At 43.0% G+C, this 22,083-nt stretch overlaps 1 protein-coding gene across 1 annotated transcript in view; it reads left to right on the forward strand.

The window, feature by feature from the left end:
• Window positions 1–22,083, forward strand: part of LOC120017434 — a 43,092-nt gene that overhangs the window by 17,068 nt on the left and 3,941 nt on the right. Inside the window, exons 5-13 of the mRNA XM_038960181.1 lie at window positions 5,869–6,084; window positions 7,029–7,117; window positions 8,628–8,804; window positions 10,788–11,006; window positions 12,386–12,394; window positions 12,796–12,912; window positions 13,969–13,974; window positions 15,309–16,749; window positions 21,823–21,896. Coding sequence (XP_038816109.1) covers window positions 5,869–6,084; window positions 7,029–7,117; window positions 8,628–8,804; window positions 10,788–11,006; window positions 12,386–12,394; window positions 12,796–12,912; window positions 13,969–13,974; window positions 15,309–16,749; window positions 21,823–21,896 — 2,348 coding nt within the window. The remainder of the gene's footprint in view (window positions 1–5,868; window positions 6,085–7,028; window positions 7,118–8,627; window positions 8,805–10,787; window positions 11,007–12,385; window positions 12,395–12,795; window positions 12,913–13,968; window positions 13,975–15,308; window positions 16,750–21,822; window positions 21,897–22,083) is intronic.

Here is a 22,083-nt window from a genome sequence, read left to right on the forward strand (position 1 = left end):
TTCCCAAGGTGAAAATAGCGCCCTCTATCCTCAACAGGTTTTAATGGTGAGCTAATTACAGAAAATAGGTTACGGTTGTGAGTTTGCTGAAATAAAAGCAGGGCATTATACCAGAGAATTGTAGAATTTGGACACTATCTAGTTGGCCTAACGTTATATCCTAATTTGACTTTGGTACAGGTCATGTTGTTCTTCACACTACCGTCTCTGGTAACACACTATATCACATAATGCACAGGATACAGAAGGTGTAAACGGTACAGTGAAATGGTTACTTGCATAGCGGAGTCTTTTGTTTCGAAATGTAGCTAGCTAGCTAAACAATGAACCATAATCCCAACTCATAACTTTACTACCCTGCCTGAATCTACAGGTAGCTAACTAACTTGGTTCAATTTTAGCTAGCTAGCTAACATTAGGCTGTAACTAGCAATGAAAATGGCACTGAGATACGAATAATATTACTACACAGATAATACACTTAATGTTAGTTAGTGAGCCAGCCAGCTAATGTTAGCTAGCTAGCTAACAGTATGCTTTAACTTGCAATGAAAATGACTGACTAAATTAGAAATGTATAATATTAGATTATGTAGTTAGCTAGACTCTCTTACCCGTATATATGGATGAATGCTTCTTCCTCTCTGTCATGGATGCCATGATTGCCCTTAGTTTGAAGATGTAATCCGGAGACAAGTGTTTTATACAACAGCCTTCTGTGTTCTGTTTTCGACTCCCACCGGATATTTGCAATCAAACGCCACAATGTTCTTCATCTCCTTAGCCATCATACCACCAGGCAGTGCACTGATTTCAAAACTCGGTCCTCCGGAAAGTGGAGAGCGTTAGCAACACTTTTGCAGCTATTCTTGATATCTTTCAAAAAAGCCGCGTTAGAAAGGATTACCTACACATACTGAGCAGCTCAGGTTATAGACAGAAGTGTGCTACATGGTAGACCAATTTGAACTCATCTCTCAGCATGTCTGGTCCATACATTATCTCAGCCAATCATTGCTAGCAGGAAGGTTCCTGACTTTTTCCGTGGCTGAACAAACTAGGCTCATAATTTAGAAATTGTATTTGTATTTACAGAAGGCCTACACATTTGTTGTTTAGGCACATGAAAGTTCACATGTTCCAGAAGTAATTTCTGCCCCCCAAAAATAATTTTGATAAAAAATAAATGTTTATGTTCAAATGCCTCTCCTGTGAAGTAGTGTCACATATGCCTAGTTTCCTGAAACGAGTTACATATTATGTGTGAGATATCTCACAAGTGGGATTCACCGAATCTCTAGAACCTCAAAGAACCAATCACACACATATGTCAGAGACAGACAGGTCGAGGGGTGAAGGAGGTGAGCCCCACCCCTCATTATTAGGAGCCATTTGCACACCTTCTGGTCATTCTCGAGCATGCCTATTCCTTTCGCTCTTGAGAGCATGGGAATATGGTGAGATATCTCACTCATAATATCAAAGAACCTGGGTTAGGAGAGTAGCGTTGAATTCTCATTCAATTACTCGTTTTGATATCTCACAATTAGGATATGACCAATTCTGTATTGCAGACCTGGTTTCCAAAGCCAGGTAGTCTCAAATGATCAACCCTCGAACGTCCCGACACTGAGGACAGAATGTGTCCCAAAGAAGGTGCAGTGACGTCTAGCTGGTAAAGCCTCATAAAAGTATGAGGGGATGCCCAACAAGCCTCATCACAAATCTCCTGTAAGGACATGCCCTTGAACAGTGCACAAGAGGTCGCTCTTGCGTAAAACTCCCGCTCTATCCAAGTAGATGCGCAACACGCGTACTGGACACAAACGGTGGAGACGTTCTTCTTCCATAAAAGTGAAGGACGGGGGGTGGAATGCCACAAGCAAGACATTTGTAATTGCTGCTGACCTTAGGTATAAAGGCGGGGTTAGACAACAAAGAATCCTTGGGGGAAAAACTGTAGACATGAAGGGTGAACTCACAGTGTGCAGCTCAATAACTCGCTTTGCGGACTTAAAACTTCTTTGGGCTGCAAGCCCGATGTCGGTACACTTATAACAACAGCCAGCTCAAGTGCAGGGCGCGAAATTCAAAATATATTTTTTAGAAATATTTAACTTTCACACATTAACAAGTCCGATACAGCAACTGAAAGATAAACATCTTGTGAATCCAGCCAACATGTCCGATTTTTTAAATGTTTTACAGCGAAAACACCACGTATATTTATGTTAGCTCACCACCAAATACAAAAAAGGACAGACATTTTTCACAGCACAGGTAGCATGCACAAAACCAACCTAACTAACCAAGAACCAACCAAACTAACCAAGAAACAACTTCATCAGATGACAGTCTTATAACATGTTATACAATAAATCTATGTTTTGTTCGAAAAATGTGCATATTTGAGGTATAAATCAGTTTTACATTGCAGCTACCATCACAGCTACCGTCAGAAATAGCACCGAAGCAGCCAGAGTAATTACAGACACCAACGTCAAATACCTAAATACTCATCATAAAACATTTCCGAAAAATACATGATGTACAGCAAATGAAAGACAAGCATCTTGTGAATCCAGCCAATATTTCCGATTTCTTAAGTGTTTTACAGCGAAAACACAATATAGCTTTATATTAGCTTACCACAATAGCCAGAAACACAAGCCATTTACCAGCAGCAAAAGTTAGCGATCGTAACAAACCAGCAAAAGATATATAATTTTTGACTAACCTTGATAAGCTTCATCAGATGACAGTCCTATAACATCAGGTTATACATACACTTATGTTTTGTTCGAAAATGTGCATATTTAGAGCTGAAATCAGTGGTTATACATTGTGCTAACGTAGCATATTTTTCCCACAACGTCCGGATATTTTTCTGACACTCACATATTCTGACCAAATAACTATTCATAAACATTACTAAAAAATACATGTTGTATAGGAAATGATAGATACACTAGTTCTTAATGCAATCGCCGTGTTAGAATTCTAAAAATAACTTCATTACGACATGCAGTTTACGTTATAGCGAGAGAGTGCCCAAAATCTGGGCGCAAACTAATAGTACACATGTTCGACAGATATATGAAATAGCATCATAAAATGGGTCCTACTTTGGATGATCTTCCATCAGAATGTTGTACAAGGGGTCCTTTGTCGGGAACAATCGTTGTTTGGTTTTAGAATGTCCTCTTCTCCAGTCAATTAGCACGGAAAGCTAGCAAAGTGGCGCGAAGCTCTCCTTCGTGAACAAACGCAGATAACGCAACACGCCTAACGTCCCGAAAAATTTTCAATAATCTAATAAAACTATATTGAAAAAACATACTTTACGATGATATTGTCACATTTATCAAATAAAATCAAAGCCGGAGATATCAGTCGTCTATAACGACAGCTTTTCAGAAGGCAATACCCGGTCCCTTCTCGCGCGTTCCAGAAAACAGGAAATTGGTGTCACGTCATGCCAAGAGCTTTTATTCGACCTCAGATCAAGTTATACACTCCATTTCTTCTCTCACTGCCTGTTGACATCTAGTGGAAGGCGTATGAAGTGCATGTATACTAATACATATCACATTTATAGGCAGGCCCTAGAACAGAGCATCGATTTCAGATCTTCCTGTCAGGAAGTTTGCTGCAAAATGAGTTCTGTTTTACTCACAGATATAATTCAAACGGTTTTAGAAACTAGAGAGTGTTTTCTATCCAATAGTAATAATAATATGCATATTGTATGAGCAAGAATTGAGTACGAGGCCGTTTGAAATGGGCACCTTTTATCCAGGCTACTCAATACTGCCCCTGCAGCCCAAAGAGGTTAACTCCCCCAAAGGGGAATCAGCTGGACGGGACTTCGTTGCGGCTGCTGCAGAGTATCACTTCCCCAAACTGTCTGCCTCTGTCCTGAGACTTGGACTGTGGGTTTAAGACTCAAGAGACCTAAGCTAGTGGTGAGTCCTCTCATGGACCGGATCACTGCATGGTTGGACAGGTTTGGTTAGTAGACAAAAAGCCATTTTATGCTAGGCGAACTAAAAAACAAGACAGTGGTTAGCTAGTTAGCTTTCACCGTGACGGCTAGTAGGGTTGCTTAAGGTGACATGAGCCGGTATTTGGTAAAAACCTTACAAAACTTGCAGGACTCGATCGAGAGCTGCCTGAGCATGTTTGCTTCCCATGGGTACGGGGGCCCATTATAACTCTGTTATAAAAGTATGGCTAACCAGGTTATGCATGTGCGAGTGTATGCTTAGCCATGAGGCTTTTGTGCTAGCCAGCTCGGGTTCACCCAGTGAAAAAGGAAATTCTTACCCGACCCGAAAACGTTCGTTTCGGTAAAGTCACACAACACAAAAGACTTATCTCCTGTCTGTACTACTGCAACTTGCTGTTGGCTTGTGCCATCAAACTTATCCAGAACGCTGCAGCTCGCCTGGTGTTCAACCTTCCCAAGTTCTCCCATGTTCTCCCATGTTCTCCCGCTCCTCCACACACTCCACACACTCGCATCCACTACAAGACCATGATACTTGCAGCAAGAGGAACTGCCCCTTCCTACAGGCTATGCTCAAACCCTACGCCCCAACCCGAGAACTCTGGTATGCCACCTTTGGTCTCTTGGCCCTCCCACCCCTATGGCAGGGCAGCTCCCGCTCAGCCCAGTCCAAGCTCTTCTCTGTCCTGGCACCCTAATGGTGGAACCAGCTTCCCTCTGAAGCTAGGACAGCAGTCCCTGTCCATCTTCTGAAATAATCCGAAACCCTACCTCTCCGAAGAGTATCTTAAATAATCCCACAGCACCCTCCCTTGCCTTGACTGTGATATGTGGTTGTCCCACCTAGCTATCTTAAGATGTGTGCACTAACTGTAAGGCGCTCTGGATAAGATCTAAAATGTAAATGTAGATGAAGAGAGCTGAAAAACCTGCGCGACACACCTGTCAACAGTTAAGCAGGAAACAGGGATCAAGTCGTGTTGAGCAGAGCTTAGAGTAGTGCTCTTCGCAAAGAAGAGAGGGGAGCATGACCAGAGGGTAGTCGAGTGGCTCCTTATCACTTGAAACTACTTTATTTGATATGAGTGTGTTTTTAGGGCGGCTTGAATGGAGTGGTACACAGTCTTATTTGAGAATATCTAGCTCCATCTAATGACCGAGATAGGGCAGCCCTGTCATTTATTGCTCTACTCTCTCCATTTCCTCCCTCCCTCCTTCAATCCCTCCATCCTCCCATCAATACCTGGAGAGAAAAAAAGTCTTTGCACCTATTAATCAATGTCACTGCAGACAGGCACTTTGAGAATTGATGAAAGACTGAGCATGCAGGCCAGCAGACAGACAGCGAGGCCAGAGACAAATTCTTTCTGTGCCATACTGTACCTGCTTCTGAGACTCAAGTTCCCCCTCTCCTGGCCAAATTATCTAAATGCACTGTCATCCTTTAATAAGGAGCAATGACAATAATACATTTGCCATGTTGGTCATTAAGCAGAAGCTCTTGTCCAGAGTGACTTACTTACATAATGTTAGTTTTGACTAAGGTGCCTCAATACTCCATTCTATGCCCTCCATATGTGTGTATCCTATGTGTATATGTGTGTCGACAAGTCAAGCAGCGCTGTCCCAAAATATGCCACCACAACTGAGGCACACTCATCGTAACTGCCATTGTTAATGTAGTAGATGTCAGAAGATCTCAGTCTTGTGTTCGTGTGTGTGTGTGTGTGTGTGTGTGTGTGTGTGTGTGTGTGTGTGTGTGTGTGTGTGTGTGTGTGTGTGTGTGTGTGTGTGTGTGTGTGTGTGTGTGTGTGTGTGTGTGTGTGTGTGTGTGTGTGTGTGTGGTTACTTTTCCCCAGGCCACTGATGCAGATACAGGGAACTACAGTGCCAATGCGTACCGGCTGATCATCCCGCCCACGGCAGATGGTCAGGACAGCTTTGTGATCGAGCAGTACACGGGCATCATCAAGACGGCTATCATGTACCGCAACATGCGCAGGTCCTACTTCAAGTTTGCGGTCATCGCCACCGACAACTACGGAGAGGGCCTGAGCAGCAGCGCTGATGTGGTGGTGAGTATCTAGTGTCCTCAAACAACACATATCCCTCCATTGTTTGAAACACTCTTTCTTGTTAGGCAAGTGATTATGAGACTACGACGCTTGGCAGTTAGAAGTTTGCCCTCAGTCAACTGTGATCTTAACAACCGATGCCAATACCCCAACCACCCACAACATCTGATGGGTTTATTAGTGTCAGACTGCAGTCTTCCTCTGAGATGAGTTATTCATTAGGAGACTACATGATGATGATGCACGTTTTCTCTTCTCTCTAGACTGTGTTTAGCTTCCAATATATTCAATTATTCAGAGCAGTTACAGCACACGAGATGTGTTATGTGTATGCCAGAGAACCCCTCTGCTTCGAGCTGATGATCCAATTAAACTATGCATGGAGTGTGTTTTCTGTTCATTCTAATTGGTGTGTGTGCATGTGTGTGTGTGTGTCGTTATACTTATACAATACATTTCAGTTTCCTTCCAGTTATTGGAGTCAGGGGTTCTCCTAATATGTCAGCCTAACAAGTCTCTAATGAGACTGAAGAAGTGTTGAAACGGTGCCTGAACGGGTGACAGCGGCGAGTGCTTAACCATGTTGCTGGTTCATTTTCAACAGGAACTGTAATTTCACAGAGACCTTGTGGGAGATTTGGCTGCAGAGCCCAGAGCCAGTGCACTTACTGTGCCGGCGAATATTAAGCACCATTAGATTGGCCACATGGCACCAATACAAGCAGGCAATACAAGCAGGCAATACAAGCAGGCAATACAAGCAACCAATACAAGCGTTCATGTTAAGCATGAATGGACAAAACCTCCATATCTACTACTACATCTCTCTCTCTCTCTCTCTCTCTCTCTCTCTCTCTCTCTCTCTCTCTCTCTCTCTCTCTCTCTCTCTCTCTCTCTCTCGCTCTCTCTCGCTCTCTCTCTCTCTCTCTCTCTCTCTCTCTCAGGTGTCTGTGGTCAACCAGCTGGATATGCAGGTGGTGGTGTCCAATGTCCCGCCCACTGTCGTGGAGGAGAATAAAGAGCAGCTTATTGCGTAAGGCACCAGTCAATCACTTCCTTTCAGTATTATTGTCACAGTGATCATGCTTGGTTGAATTGGAAACCTATAATGGTCCTAAAGGCCCCTCAACAGAAACAGGAGAGTGAATTAAAAACTATTACGTTTATTTTCATTAGAGAACATTTCCTCTACTAGGGCACCATACTTTAAAAATATATATTCTGAGAACCATCTACAGTGGAATAGATTTGTATAGTACAGTAGGGTCTGTCACCACCCTCGTCTTTTACTTTCAGCCCAAGCCAAAGTACATTTTAAATGCATTACAACTAAAAGTTTGAGGCCATCCCTTTCATTCTCAGTGATAACTCTATGGTTTAGCAGCAGACGTCCTGTGGAGAGTCACTGTTTGATTGCCACAGCATGCTACTTACAAAAGTGGAATGCATTTTTAAATGTTTTATTTATCCTGTTGAATAAGGGGACTTGGTTCAAAGTCATACGATGCAAATGGGCATTTCTGCTAGTGAAATTGTTTGCGTTGAAATCCAGTTCCCTATAGGGAATCTTAGCTAATGTTCTGGCAATGATCCCAGTTTTCTGGGTAGTCTCCAACTGTGTTTTGAGGAACAAAACATCCAATGGAAAAAAAAGTTATAGAACTTGTGAATTATCCCTGTTGCAGAACTTAGGTCCTCAGTGTCTTCACTGTCTGTTTACGTTCTGTCTGCCTTAACCAATGATTGGGCAAGTAAAACTGATTGTCCAGATAGACAGTCAAATCAATCGTTCTCAATCAGTTTATGAATGAGAAACAAGAACAGAAAAAAGTACAGTGTTTTTAGACAGATAGGATAATAAAATAAGAAGGTAATATACATTCATTGTTTTAAAGCCTCGCTTTCAATGGCACTACCCCTCTAAGATTGCTCTATGCTTTGACAACTAAATCATGTGTTGAGTTAGTCATTCTGATCAAATCTGAGAAGCCTCCCGTCTTCCTTGGTCCTACTGGGGTCCAGAACTGGATACTCTGTTCATCAGGTTTGGCATTCGGGTTGGAGAAAGTACCCATTTAGTGGTTGTCATTTAAAGTGCTAATTTCACTCAGCTTGAAATTGATAATGGAAGCCCTTTTTTGCCAAGAACCCAGTGAGAAAAGACATGCTGGTGTCCATTTTAACAACTATGGCTGGGAGTGAAATACTTAAAGTATGACCTCAAACACATATGTTCACACACAAGTAAAAGTATGGCTTTTCAGCATTATAAAGTCAATGACATAATTTGTAAATGGTGACACAACACATGCAGGTGAAGTGAACCAGGGCAACCACTGCTAAAGCTTGATCAGCACATTCGCTAGTACATCACCTGTTAATAACAGTATGAGAGTAGTTACTGAATGATTCATAGAGCCTTCACATCATGGAGAAGATGTCTGTAGAAATATGAAAGTAGACCTAATGCTTCAGCTATACCTGGTACTATACTTTATTTTAAATGTGAACAGACCACAATGGTTTTGTTTCCCAAACGTAAGTATTCTGGAGCGATACATCCAGGACCAGATCCCAGGGGCTAAGGTGGTGGTGGAATCCATTGGGCCGCGGCGGTTCGGAGATGGCTTTGACCAGGAGGATTACACCAAGTCAGACCTGATGGTATATGCCATCGACCCACTGACCAACAGGGCCATCTCACGCCAGGAGCTCTTTAAGTGAGTGAAACAAAACAATGAAATGAATAGCTATCTCTTTATCTCTCTCTCTCTTTATCTCTCTCTCTCTCTCTCCTCTATCTTTCTCTTCCTTTTTCTAATGAGAGAGAGAGAGAGAGAGAGAGAGAGGAAAAGGTGCTATTCCGTCAGTAGTGGCCACTAAGCCACCCTGAGGTTGTTCCAACATTCTGACAGCTTAGCATTTTAGTCCCCCTGTATTCGGAGAGAGAGATCTACTCCTCAGAGCCCAAGGTCTCCCTCTTACATAGCAGGAGAAACAATGTTTTCAACTTTTACCACTAAGAGGCAGTATCCAAAAATGCTTTAATGGTGCAGCTGAAAAGTGCTTTTGCAACACTTTTTCACCCTGTCAGGGGAAAGAGCAGTCCCCTTCCACTAAGCAGACAGGGTGTGTTAAAACACCCCAGGACCATGTTTCTGCCATTAGTCTTATGTTCTCTGGCCCTCAGACAGGGTTAGAGTCAACACTGTGGGAGCCAAGGCCCCCCTCAGAGCATGACAGGCACCATGCTAGAGGAACCGTTCCCCCCTACTGCGCACCCTTCCACTTTTCACAGAAGTTCCCTCCTTATCCCTCTATCTCCCTCCCTCTCTTTTGCCCCATACTCATTTTCACTCTGGCTTTAACAGCACGAGTTAGGCTACGTCCCCCCCCTCTTTAAACCAGATACCAGTCTATTGTTTAATCCTGCTCTTTAAAAAGTGACTTTGAGTAAAGTGGCTTTGTGTTGAGTTAATCTGAGCACATTACTTCTCTGTCTGTCCTTGGCTGCTAGTGGTGGCCCTGTTTTACTGTAATGACACACGTGTCTCATAAAGAAAGGGGGTATCTTAGCCTGAGCTAGTGAGCGTCACTCTTATCACAAGTACCAGCTTTGGAGAGCCGTTGTTCATTTTAAAAAGAGGTGCTGATATATCTACCGTTGCTTCAATAAGAATCCCCCTCTTAGATACAATGGGAGGCTGTTGAGGAAGAGTCTAGCCGAGGTTTAAGGAGCAGGGAGGGAAAAAATAAGCTCTTTGTTCATGCAGCTCACGCCTGGCAGCGTAGAGAGTTAATTGCATGTTATATTTATGTGCTTCTGCTGTCAGCTCACATAGAGAAAGGGAAAGAGATGGAGAGAGAGGTTATAGCATTATGATGTCACCTTGAGTGTGCCTCTCTCGCCTAAATGAAGGAAATAAGGACTCTTGAGGGTTGAAAGAAGCCTATAGATAACTCACATGAAAGACCAATCACTTGAGTACTATTCATTTGTATAAAGAGTCCATATAGTGTATGATAATGCAGCGTGTGGCAGAGCATTGCGTTGGGACTGCACAAATCTCCTATTGACATCAATGCCCATGTACGCATAAGGCCAAGTAACAGGCGCATATATTATGTTAGGATTCAACACCAATTTAAATCGCAGTTAAAATGGTGTTACATCCAAACTTAAAGTACACAACATGAACAAAAGTATGTGAACATCTGCTCGTCAAACATCTCATTCCAAAATCATGGGCATTAATATGGAGTTTGGTGATGAACAGTTCCTGTGCTGACTTTGCTTCCAGCGGCAGTTTGGAACTCGGTAGTGAGTGTTGCAACCGAGGACAGGCGATTTTTACCCATTCTGTGAGCTTGTGTGGCCTACCACTTCGCGGCTGAGCTGTTGTTGCTCCTAGACGTTTCCACTTCACAATAACAGCGCTTACAGTTGATCGGGGCAACTCTAGCAGGGCAGAAATGTCACGAACTGACTTGTTGGAAAGGTGGCATCCTATGACGGTGCCACATTGACAGTCACTGAGCTCTTCAGTATGGGCCATTCTACTGTCAATGTTTGTCTATGGAGATTGCATGGCTGTGCTCGATTTTATACACCTGTCAGCCATGGGTGTGGCTGAACTAGCTGAATCCACTAATTTGAAGGGGTGTCCACGTACTTGTGTGACTGACTGTGGTCTGTCTGGCAGGTTTCTGGACGGGAAGCTGCTGGATATCAACAAAGAGTTCCAGCCGTTCCTGGGTCAAGGAGGACGCATCCTGGAGATCCGTACGCCCGACATCGTGGCCAGCGTGAAGAAGGCTGCCCAGGCTGTGGGCTACACAGAGGGGGCGTTGCTCGCCCTCGCCATCATCATCATCCTCTGTTGCATCCCCGCCATCCTCATCATCATGGTCACCTACAAACAGTGAGTGCACAACCACTTGTCGTAGCTACAGGCAACATGTGTGTGTATGGCCATGGTGACCTTTCAAAGCTAGCACTGTAGTTTGTTGAGGCTGTGGAAATGTGCATGGTGCCAGGTACTTAGTCAAGCACCACTCTCCCAGTCTCTCTCTCTCGGACGAATTAGGGATGCTGACAGCGTACACCGCCGGTCTAATGTCCCTATTCACACACTGTGAATGCCGATTAATTAACAGTCATTTGCAACAAATATCCAAAGCCAATTGTGACCGTCACAGTGTGTCTTCACGGCTCCACTACCCCATTACTCACACTCACTCACTCACACACACACACACACACACACACACACACACACACACACACACACACACACACACACACACACACACACACACACACACACACACACACACACACACACACACAACAAATTGCATAATGATAAAGCATATGGCACAGATTTAGTATACCGTTTAGTATACCATTTAGTATACCATTTAGTATACCATTTGTTCCTGATTGTCATGGTTGTTTTATTTGATGTCGATTGGGCAAGGTCGTAAAGCCATGACAACTGTGAATGCGTCAGGCAGGTGCTCCTCAATGTCGTTCTTTGTGCCGTGTGAATCCACCACATAAACACTACATCAACACTGATGTCTGGGGAATGTTTACACCCAACAGACGGGTCAGAGTGGTTAACCTGAGCTGAAGAAACACACACACAGACACATTGTAGAGTTTGTAGTGTTACGATGCGCCAATTTGGAGAAGTTCATTCATTGGTTCAACTTCATGACTTATTGATCTCCGGGAGAATATTCTGATGCAACGCATTCTCTCATTTCTCTCTTCTGGGGTAATTGTGTTTTGTTGTGAATAAGTAATGCTGAGAACAAAATAAAGAAAAGAAAAAGGCTTCTTGAGTTTGATATACTTGTATGAACTGCATGCTGCAAACATAGCTGGAGAGCCTGATGTGTTTCATAACACTGTGTGATAAGAAATTAAGCAAAATGTTTTACTATATCCTCTTATTATATTCAGTGGTGAAATAGGCTGAGATCTGTGATAGGGCATGTTATCCAAAGCCTGGCTGTTATCTGAATAAGTCAAAAGGAATGCCATGAATAATGGACATTGTTTCACCTAGAGTGGTGTGTTTTTCAAAAGGAACCTTAACAACCGCCATTCATTAAAATTGAATGGAGTTGGAGGAACACAGAGGCGTCTCATAATTCCCAATTTAATTAATGTTTCTCATTGTGTAGTATTAACAAAATAGGAATGAGCTAATTGTCTAACCAAAGTTCTCTTGTGTTTTCTTTTCCCCTCTGCTCCGCTGTCTCCCGCACTGCCTGGAAAACCATCCACCAGATTCAAAGAGTAAGTAATTGCCCATGTGATATGAGTGATCTCTCTTGTATGCACTTGAGCATGAATATAACATGGTTCTGTCACATGTCCTCATTACTGAATAGTATTTTAAAGATGAACCAGGGAGTCAGAATGACTATTAAAATGAGGATAAAAGTACAAACATTGGAGACAAGTCATCTCCTTCATATAGACAATGGCTTGCCTTTTTTTTAATCTAGTTTTATATAAGAGATTGCCTCTGTTATTTTTATCTCAGTCAGTTGGGATGAGATACATACTGTGCTGATGTTCAATCACTTCATTCACCAAAGACATGTAGCCTTCATGGGGAACAAGTGATGAAATGTTATGGAAACAAACTGCAATGGATTGACTCAAACTGATAAAACTTTATTTTTGAAATCTAGGAGACAGGCGGAATGTGCCAAGACTGCGAGGATTCAGCAGGCTCTGCCAGCGAGCAAGGCTGCTGCTCCACGTGCCCCAACAGCCAATATATACGGGGAACTAGGGGACAGCAGCACGTAAGTCAAATCAAATGTAATTATAAAGCCCTTTCACAAAGTGCTTATATAGAAACCCAGCCCACCTTTGACCTCTTCCTCCTAACCTCCTTACTCCCTGTTTGATGAGTAATGCCTATTTGTGCAGATGATAAAGTTTGTGGGTGTTAGGACATTGCCTATTATTCAAACAGGAAACACATTTCTTTTTTTTCCCTTTTTTGGTACTTTTTACCCTTTTTTCTCCCCAATTTTGTGATATCCAATTGGTAGTTACAGTCTTGTTCCATTGCTGCAACTCCTGTACGGATTCAGGAGAGGTGAATCCATGCATCCTCCGAAACACGTCCCCGCCAAACCACACTGCTTCTTGACACACTGCTCGCGTAACCCGGAAGCCAGCCACACCAATGTATTGGAGGAAATACTGTACAGCCTGCCCAGCCTGCCAAATCCTCCCCTAAAATCAAATCAAATCAAATTGTTTTGGTCACACACATATTTAGCAGATGTTATTGCAGGTGTAGCGAAATGCTTATGTTCCTAGCTCTAAACAGTGCAGTAATATCTAACAATTCACAACAATACAAAATCTAAAAGAAAAATAATGGAATTAAGAAATGTATAAACATTAAGACGACGCTGGGCCAATTCATGGGTCTCCCGGTCGCAGCCGGCTGCGACACAGCCTGGGATCAAACCCGGATCTGTACAGCCTGGGATCGAACCCGGATATGCAGTGCGCCTTAGACCGCTGCACCACTCTGGAGGCAGCATACACATTTCTTGACAAAAAAAGGCCTTAGTCCACCAACGATAGACATTGGTCTTTAGAGTCTTTCATGTTGAGCTTTATACATTTGGATGACTACATCATTGTTCTAATTCAGTCATAATTCCGTGTGCTTTTGTCCTCCTACAAACACCTGCACAGACCTTTTGTTCGGTATCCCAGTTTGTTCGGTATCCCATCTCAGATTGTCAATGTGTGACTTTGCAATTAAATGCCAGATCCATTTCAACATGGCCTTCTGTTCTCTCAAGGTGAAGCTGTTTGATTTGACTCATAAAAGGGAGGCCAAGGTTTGCTAGAAATAGAATAATGCTGTGTCTCAGTTTGTCCCATCCTTTTGTTGGTAATTGATTTTGTGGTAAGTTACTTTTTGATTTTCCCTTCTTATTGTCGCTGTTGAATACCTCAGCAGTTTTGCGAATCAGTTTTGCCATTAACACAATCAGATTCCACCTTTCACACTAAATACTATCCTAAATGCGCAAAGAAATGTTAATAGTTTTAGAAGAAACCTTGAATGTATGCAGAACTTGTTATATGCCTATTCATTCACCACCTTCATCAACCAACCAGTTTGACCATGGCTACCTCAGCTTCTTGACCATTTCCCATAAGGTTACACTTTGTTAAACATCTATCTGTCTTTGTCTGTCTTTCATTTCATCTCCACTCTATTTGCTCTTCAATGGATTCAGACTGCAGTAAGTAGCCCCAATGCTTATGCCTAGGCTCAAATAGCAAAACAAGAGTGATATAGATTGCGTCTATTCTCCTACACCTGTTTTTGAATATTTTTCATTGACATGCACGTAATATTTTATTACAGAAATAACATAGACGTTACAGTACTGTACATGGTTAGTGCATTTGCATTTTAATATAATGGTATAATGTCAGGGATGCTAGGTAATACTCTTTATGAAGGTAAGGCTTAACTACAGCGTAACACAATTTTTGCTTCCACCTGTTTAGGAAAAGTGATCCTCCCTTTGTAAACTTTAGAGGTATGGTGAATCTTTAGACGCTTATAGCTTATGCCCTACCCATCCCTATCATGATCCCATGAGAAAAAAGTGATTGTTTATGTTTCACGTCCATTAACTTAAGATCATAACCTCTTAGTATTATTGCTATGATTGGACTGATGCACATGGGTAGGTGTTGGGTACTTCACATATCACATGTTCCATATATTTGTGGACTGTGATGCTAAAATGGAAGTAGCTCTGTGACTGCTTTGATTTATTCAAATCAAATATGATTAGATTTTTGATCTTGTATTAAATGTACTTGGGTGGATACTTTATCGCCTGTCCAAATATTGTAAGAAGTTGAACTGCTATTCTAAAACTTTATTAAAACTTTTGTATTTAGAGACATTTTTCAATTGACTCTGATACTGTAGCCACAATAAGAAAAGAAAAGCATGATCTACCCTGCTGCATTACCTTTGACTTCGAATCACATTTTTTAAATAATCATAATACTAAGAGTCAAAATGACTGAAGGATCTATAGCATCTCCCTCATCCCTTCTCCTCTGCTTCCTCATCCTTCATCCTTCCTTCACCTGTGTTTCAAATCTTTCTTTTCTCCACCCTCCATCTACATTCCTAATCGGACAGGGCTAAAAGGTTTGAGATCGATGAAGCCGACCGCCAGAGACGCCTTAGCAGCTTCGCCTGTCGCGCCAACTCCTCCTGTGGCAACGGGTCGCTGCACAGCATCCTGCCCAAGTCAGAGAGCAACGTCACCTTTCTGTCAGACCACCACCCCCTGACCACCACTAACCCCCTCTACGACGAAGAAGAAGACGGGAACTTCAGCAGCCCCTACGGGACGGCAAAAGGGGGCTCTTTCTCCCCCTCCCTCTCTGGAGGGTCCGGGAACGCCTGGACCATGCGGACTCGTCTCCGTGGAGGGTCAGAGGGGTACGAGTCGCTGAAGAGACAGGCTCTGATGGACCCGGCCCAGTGGGAGCTGCAGCTGCTCCAAGCTGGGATGAAGGGTCAAGGAAGCCTGGAGGGTTATGACATCCAGAGCAGCCGCAGCACAGAGGAGAGCAAGCTGTCTGTCAGGGAGCAGGCCAGGCAGTATGAACAGCAGGCCATGCAGGAGAGGACCCCCAGGGGAGGGCGTGACTCCAGGAGCTCCCTGACCTCCCCTCCACTACTGCGGAACCAAGACAACATTGACATGCTGGAGCTGAGCGCAGAGACCCTGTTCTCCATCATGGACAGCCCCTACAGCCCCATGTCCATAGGGAAGGATGTGCCTCCCCGCATCATCATCACCCAGGGCGAAGGCTCTCCGCCCCTGGCCCAGAGGCCCACCCTGCCTGTCCTCGGGAAATTCAGCTCCAGCGTCTCCAGCTACATCACTGCAGAGCCCTGCGAGATCACTGTGGAGATCATCCCTGACCCGCCTGAGAATCCGCCACCTCCCCCTCCTTCTCCTCATTCTCCTCCACCTCCTTCTCCTCATTCTCCTCCACCTCCTCCTCCTTCTCAAACGCCTCGTTCTGGTCCTCCTCCTCCTCCTGCCTCATCTCCTCCTCCTCCTCCTCCTCCCTCCTCATCTCCTCCCCCTGCACCCTTCAATCCTCACTTCATTGAGCCTGATCATTCTCCCCCACCCTCTTTCCCTCCATCTCCCCCTCCTGTTCGGAATCGTGCTCCTCCGCCACCACCCCCACCCCTCCCGCCCCCTTTCTCCCCCACTTTCGAGCGACCCCGCCACACTGTCCAGTTTGTCCCAACCTCCCTGCCGCCGTTGTCCTCGCTCCGCCCTATCTCCTCCCGGGCCCATCCCCCTCCACCTCCCCCCCAACCTGAGGATGGTGTGAAGAGGAAGGAGCTAAAGGGGATTCTGAAAAACCTCCAGAACCTCGCTGACATCGAGAAGTCTGTTGCCAACCTCTACAGTCAAGTAGACAAGAATCGCAAGGTGGCGCGATTCGGCAAGAAACCCCAAGCAACCGAGGAACCAGAAGGAATTCGGAGACCAAACAGATCTGGGTCCCGTGAGGAACCAAACCAGCCAAACCTGACCAGCACGGAACCTGTGGTCCAAACAAACTCAACCACAAACACTAACTCCTCTGTTCTGGAAACAAGCCAACCAAACACTAACAATGTGACCTCAGAGGTCCAGGAGCCAAGCCAATCAAACCAGTCAAATACAGACTCTGTGATTGAGGAACTAAGCAATCACTTTCCATCCCAATCCACCACATTCTGACTGGCTGACTTCTCGCCTCCTTAGCTCTATTTCCTAATTCATTTTCTTTCTTTCAACATCTTTATGTCTCATGTCATGAACATGCTGTGTTTTATTGGATATTTTCTGTCTGATGTTATTGTACGTGTTGTCATCAACAACATAGTTTCTTTTATAATGTCATCACAACTAACAGCAAGTGGGCCCTTAGATCCCATAGGTTTTCAGAACCTCTTAAACTGAGGATTTAAAAAAATATATATATTGTCATGTTCCTAAGTTCAGAACCCTTTGGCCTTTTCTATGTCACCAACCATCCTCTATCTTCACCCCCTGTTCTACCACACAGATTCCATTAAAGTGTTCAAGGCTTGAGAATTATGTTGAACTGAACCTGCATAAAACTTGCTCCTTGTATGTTGTACTCCCATCCAATTCCGGAAGATGGAGAGTCTATTATTTTCAATGTTTTTATTGACAGACAGATTAGAAATAGAGATAGGTGAAGAGGTTAATTAGGCAAAGAGATGGGATACGGAAGGGAGCACATAGGGATTGAATCTAGATCTATCTCACTGGGCACGAATGTCAATTCAACGTCTATTCTATTTCATAGAAATGACGTGGAAACAATGTTGATTCAACCCGTGTGTGCCCAGTGGGATGTGAGTATGTGCATAGAGCCTGGATGACTCATCCATACAAATAAACTTATTCTAAGCCCACTCTCACATTGTGAGCCTAATGGACTTGAATTCCCCACGAGTACCCTGGTGAATGGAGAGCCCTTATTCTTCACAGAGGACAGTGCATTCGATCAGAATATCCATACAATCTATACAAGACAACATCCTGGGTTAATGGTGCGGTCTAATTTACTAATTTCAAAACAATGCAAGAGCATTCTATTTGTTCATCATTTGCAGAAAAATGTTACATTTCCGGAACAACATTGCATTTGAATTTCCAAAGTGCTCTGAAGGAATAGAGTGTTACACTTCAGATGTTTCTCTAGATGTTTGACGTTGGGAAGTGGTAGTTGAAGCTGTGGGCTCATCAGTAGGCTGATGATGATGTTGTGGATGGTCTATACAGATCCTCACAGCATGATAAACTAGTAGCTGTTGCTGTCTGACGGCTCCCTGAAAGCGGCTAATTAGTCAAGCAATCAATCCATCAACCACTGGCGCTGCTGTTCTGACCTGTCACCCTCTCCTCTTAACTCCATCACACTCTCTTCTTTCTTCTGTCTAACACTCTTTCTTGCCCTCTTTTTTAATTCTCTCTTTCGTTCTTTCTCGCTTCATTTCTCGACCTAACCCCTTCTTGTTATTCCTTTCATTTATCCCTTATCATTTTCATGTGACTCTGACAGATTAGCATCGGCATCAATCTTCTCAAGGCTCCTGTAGCTCTTCCTTTCTCTGTCTTTTCTCCCTGTGCCACTCCATGTTTGTCTCTCGTCCCTCCTCTCTCGTCTCCTTTCAAGGGCAGTTCAATTTGTTTAATCAGACATTCCCCTGGTGTTCCAGAACAGATCAAATTTAGACTAATTGTGTATTCTGTGTTCACCACATGGGGTAATCTCCTCTATCGAAAAGGCCCACAACTCACATACTATACTGAACACAAAATAGAAACGCAACGTACAACAATTTCAAAGATTTTATTGAGTTACGGTTCATTTGAGGAATCAGTCAATTGAAATAAATGAATTAGGTCCTAATCTATAGATTTCGCATGACTGGGAATACAGATATGCATCTGTTGGTCACAGATACCTTAAAAGAAATGGGCCTCACAATGGGCTTTAGGATCTCGTCACGGTATTTCTGTGCATTCAAATTGCCATTGATAAAATGCAATTATGTGTGTTGTCCATAGCTAATGCCTGCCCATACCATAACCCCACCAGTATGTAACAGTTCTGGGATCTTTTATTTCAGCTCATGAAACATAGGACTAACACTTCACATGTTGCGTTTATATTTTTGTTCAGTGTATTTTCTGGTGCAGGTGCTCTTTTTCTTCGGCCCTAACATCTGTCATTTCTAACAGATGAGATTATTTGAATTTTTTTGTTCCTTTAATGGCAATTATTGTGTCTATTCCTCTTCGGTTTAACAATTTATTTTCTTAATTTTTCATCCTGTGCCTTGATAAACGTAATGAGGAGAGTCTGTTCACTACCACCACACACTTGGCTTTTTAACTGTATCACATCACCTTCCTCAAAATTATTATTAGTTTAGAAAACTCAATCATTTAAACATGTGATTGAGAAAACATAATCATTTAAACATGTGTGTGTGGTCTAACTCATCATTATGTCTGGGTATGGTCAAATATAGTATATCATAGGGGAAATGTCTGCATCCTAAAACGATCCTTTACCTCTCTGCATCATAAACCATTAGCTCCCAGTGAATTAATGGCCTCTAAGATAGGAAGAAACTCCCTCCTCTTGGATACATCTGGATACATGAGTATTTAACTGTCCATTAGTTATATGAAGTGGACATCTCTGGATGCGCACCCGCCCTAGTCCTCCCTGCCTACAGTATCTGTCCTATGGGCCATTTGTTTTGGTGTTTCCTAAAGACTTCACCAGCCCAACAGGCCATTCATCAGCCCTACTCCCACCTAGCCAGTCCCATACGGGGAGGTGTGGTCGTACGGCAGGGATCATCAACTTTTTATATGCACACCTCCCCGTATGCATATTTTGGATATGCTGTATGTCTGGGACAGTTATGTTTTTTCTGGGGGAAATCTCTGTGATGCTTTGTTAACTGTTGGCTAGTGTGAGGTGCATTTGAGTAAATCATCAAGAATGCTTTCAAAAAAGGGTGCAATACTGCTTTCCAATCCAGCCGCTCTAATTCTTGACAATTAGGCCAGGATTCAATCAGATCAGCATAACCCGCTTTAGCCGACAAACACGGATTTGTATTGCTTTTGTTTAGGCAGTGTAGGAGGTGTAACTGCGTTTGTCTAATTGGTAGGCGGCTGTGCTCATAGTCTTTACCACGACCACATCCTTATATCCACCCACGTTAGAAGTTCAGAACAAGCAAGTGTATCTAGAAATAGTGCCATTATAGAAATATAATGGCACTCAGATGTAAAATCATTCAAGGAAATAATAGGGATCTATATTAGCCTAATCGAGGTGTAGATAACATCACACATTCCAGTCTTCAAATTCGTAATGCAGCTGCATGGGATTTCTACTAATGTGACTCTGTGCATCCAATGGCAATGTCCGCGATAGGAAACACCAGGAGCCGCTTGTGGATTTGACAGCACTAACGCAGTTAGCCTACACCTCCGACACTGCCGAAAAACAAAATAAATAAAAAGCTATGAAAAAGCTTTGTCAGCTAATGCAGGTTACCGCGCTAATGATTGAATCCTGATCTAAATGAATCTGATATGAGTTATATGGTGTGACAACCACAAAGCTAACCACAGTCAAAGGATGTTTGAACTTTTTACAATAACAAATCCTTTCTTTTTTTACATACATTTATATGTTACTAACAAATGCGTTCGAGAGACAATAGTGTGCCATAAAATTATTTTCCCAGTTTCTATTGGAAAGGTAATTGCTTAGATATGTCAACTTAAGTGTAGGGTTTGTTGTTATTTCCTATTTCTTTCTCCCCCACCTTTTTATGGATCCAACTTTTCATTTTATCTGCCAATCATTGTTATAATGGAAGAAAGAACATAACAAATAGATAACAAAAATGTTTCTGTATGCATTATTTTTTAAATGAAAATGTAACCATTGGCTTGACACAGGAAATTGCACAGTAAGTAACATTGAAATCACTTAACTGGTCAGCAGAATATATGATTTTATATCAATGCACTTAGAATTTTGATGTCACGTTGTACTCATTATTTGCACTATTTCTTCCCTCCTTTTTTCCATGACCTACAGGCGAGGATACGGAAGAAAGGTAGGCATTTTTATTGTGATGTATTTTTATGTTATGCATTGTGTGCCAAGTCAATTTTTCCATGCTCAAGGGAGCTTTATTCACCATCATTCTTATCTACCGCTCACCTGATGGAAAACACTGAATGAGATTTAGACGGAGTCATAGAGATAGTTGTCTTATTACTTTAACATTAGCATCACAGTTTACATTTGGTTCAAAAACTGCTGGTGCTGTAATTTCAAATCTGTCTGCTGTCAAGTGACAGATGAGCATTAGGGCCATTTTCTTTCTCTACTGGTGCATGGAAGTACTACTAGGAGCTTAGCCAATGATTAACTGATACAATGTTTGACAACTTTTGACCTACCCTGAGTCCTACAAATCCTGCCCAGCATCAGAAGTGTCATGCATGCTCCCTTCATTTTCAATCTTGTTTGATAGCAGCTGTGAGTGTGCTTTATCTGTCATATCTCTCTTCTGGCTTCTTCTGTCTCTCAACTTTTCTATCATCTTTTTTTCAACTATACCTTTTGTCTATTTACTTGTGACTGGCTACTCTGTTCATCCTGTCTTTCATTTTCTCTCTATTCTCCGTCACCTCTTCATCTCCTCCTCAAACCTTTGTTCGCTACCCTCTTCCAACTTCACTCTCCTCTCTCTATGGCCTTAAAAAGCTTTCATTCTTTATCCTGCTGTATCTGTAGTTAAATATCAACTGTGAACTGGACACTCTGTCTCTGTTTCTCCTTATCCCTCCCTCTCCAACTAATCTATGGCAGCAACAGCAACTGCTGAGGCCATCTCTGCTGAGACCTGAGGTAGAAACCTTACTGCTTCTGTCAAAGCTCCAGGATAGTTCTGCTATGCGCACGCTGTTCTGTGCTGTTCTGTGCTGTGCTGTGTTTCTAGCTATGGTTTCTAATTTTTTCTCTCTATTGATGTATCTCAATGTGCTTCTCCTGAAATTCAGGAGCTCTCCATGGAGTCAGGCATCGACCCAGGCCAAGACTACTACAGGGACGAATACTATAATTACGACCAGGGGTGAGTCCAATCCCCGCTGTCCCTCCCATATCTCATCAGTTTCGCTCTGATCCAGGGAATTGAATTGATCTCCAGTGGTTAATTGCTGAAAGTAATGCCATTAAGACTAGTTTACAAATGTATCATGAACTTACATTTCACAAGCCCCTGACACACACACACACACACACACACACACACACACACA

Source organism: Salvelinus namaycush, chromosome 22 (assembly GCF_016432855.1).
Source record: "Salvelinus namaycush isolate Seneca chromosome 22, SaNama_1.0, whole genome shotgun sequence".
NCBI lineage: Eukaryota > Metazoa > Chordata > Actinopteri > Salmoniformes > Salmonidae > Salvelinus > Salvelinus namaycush.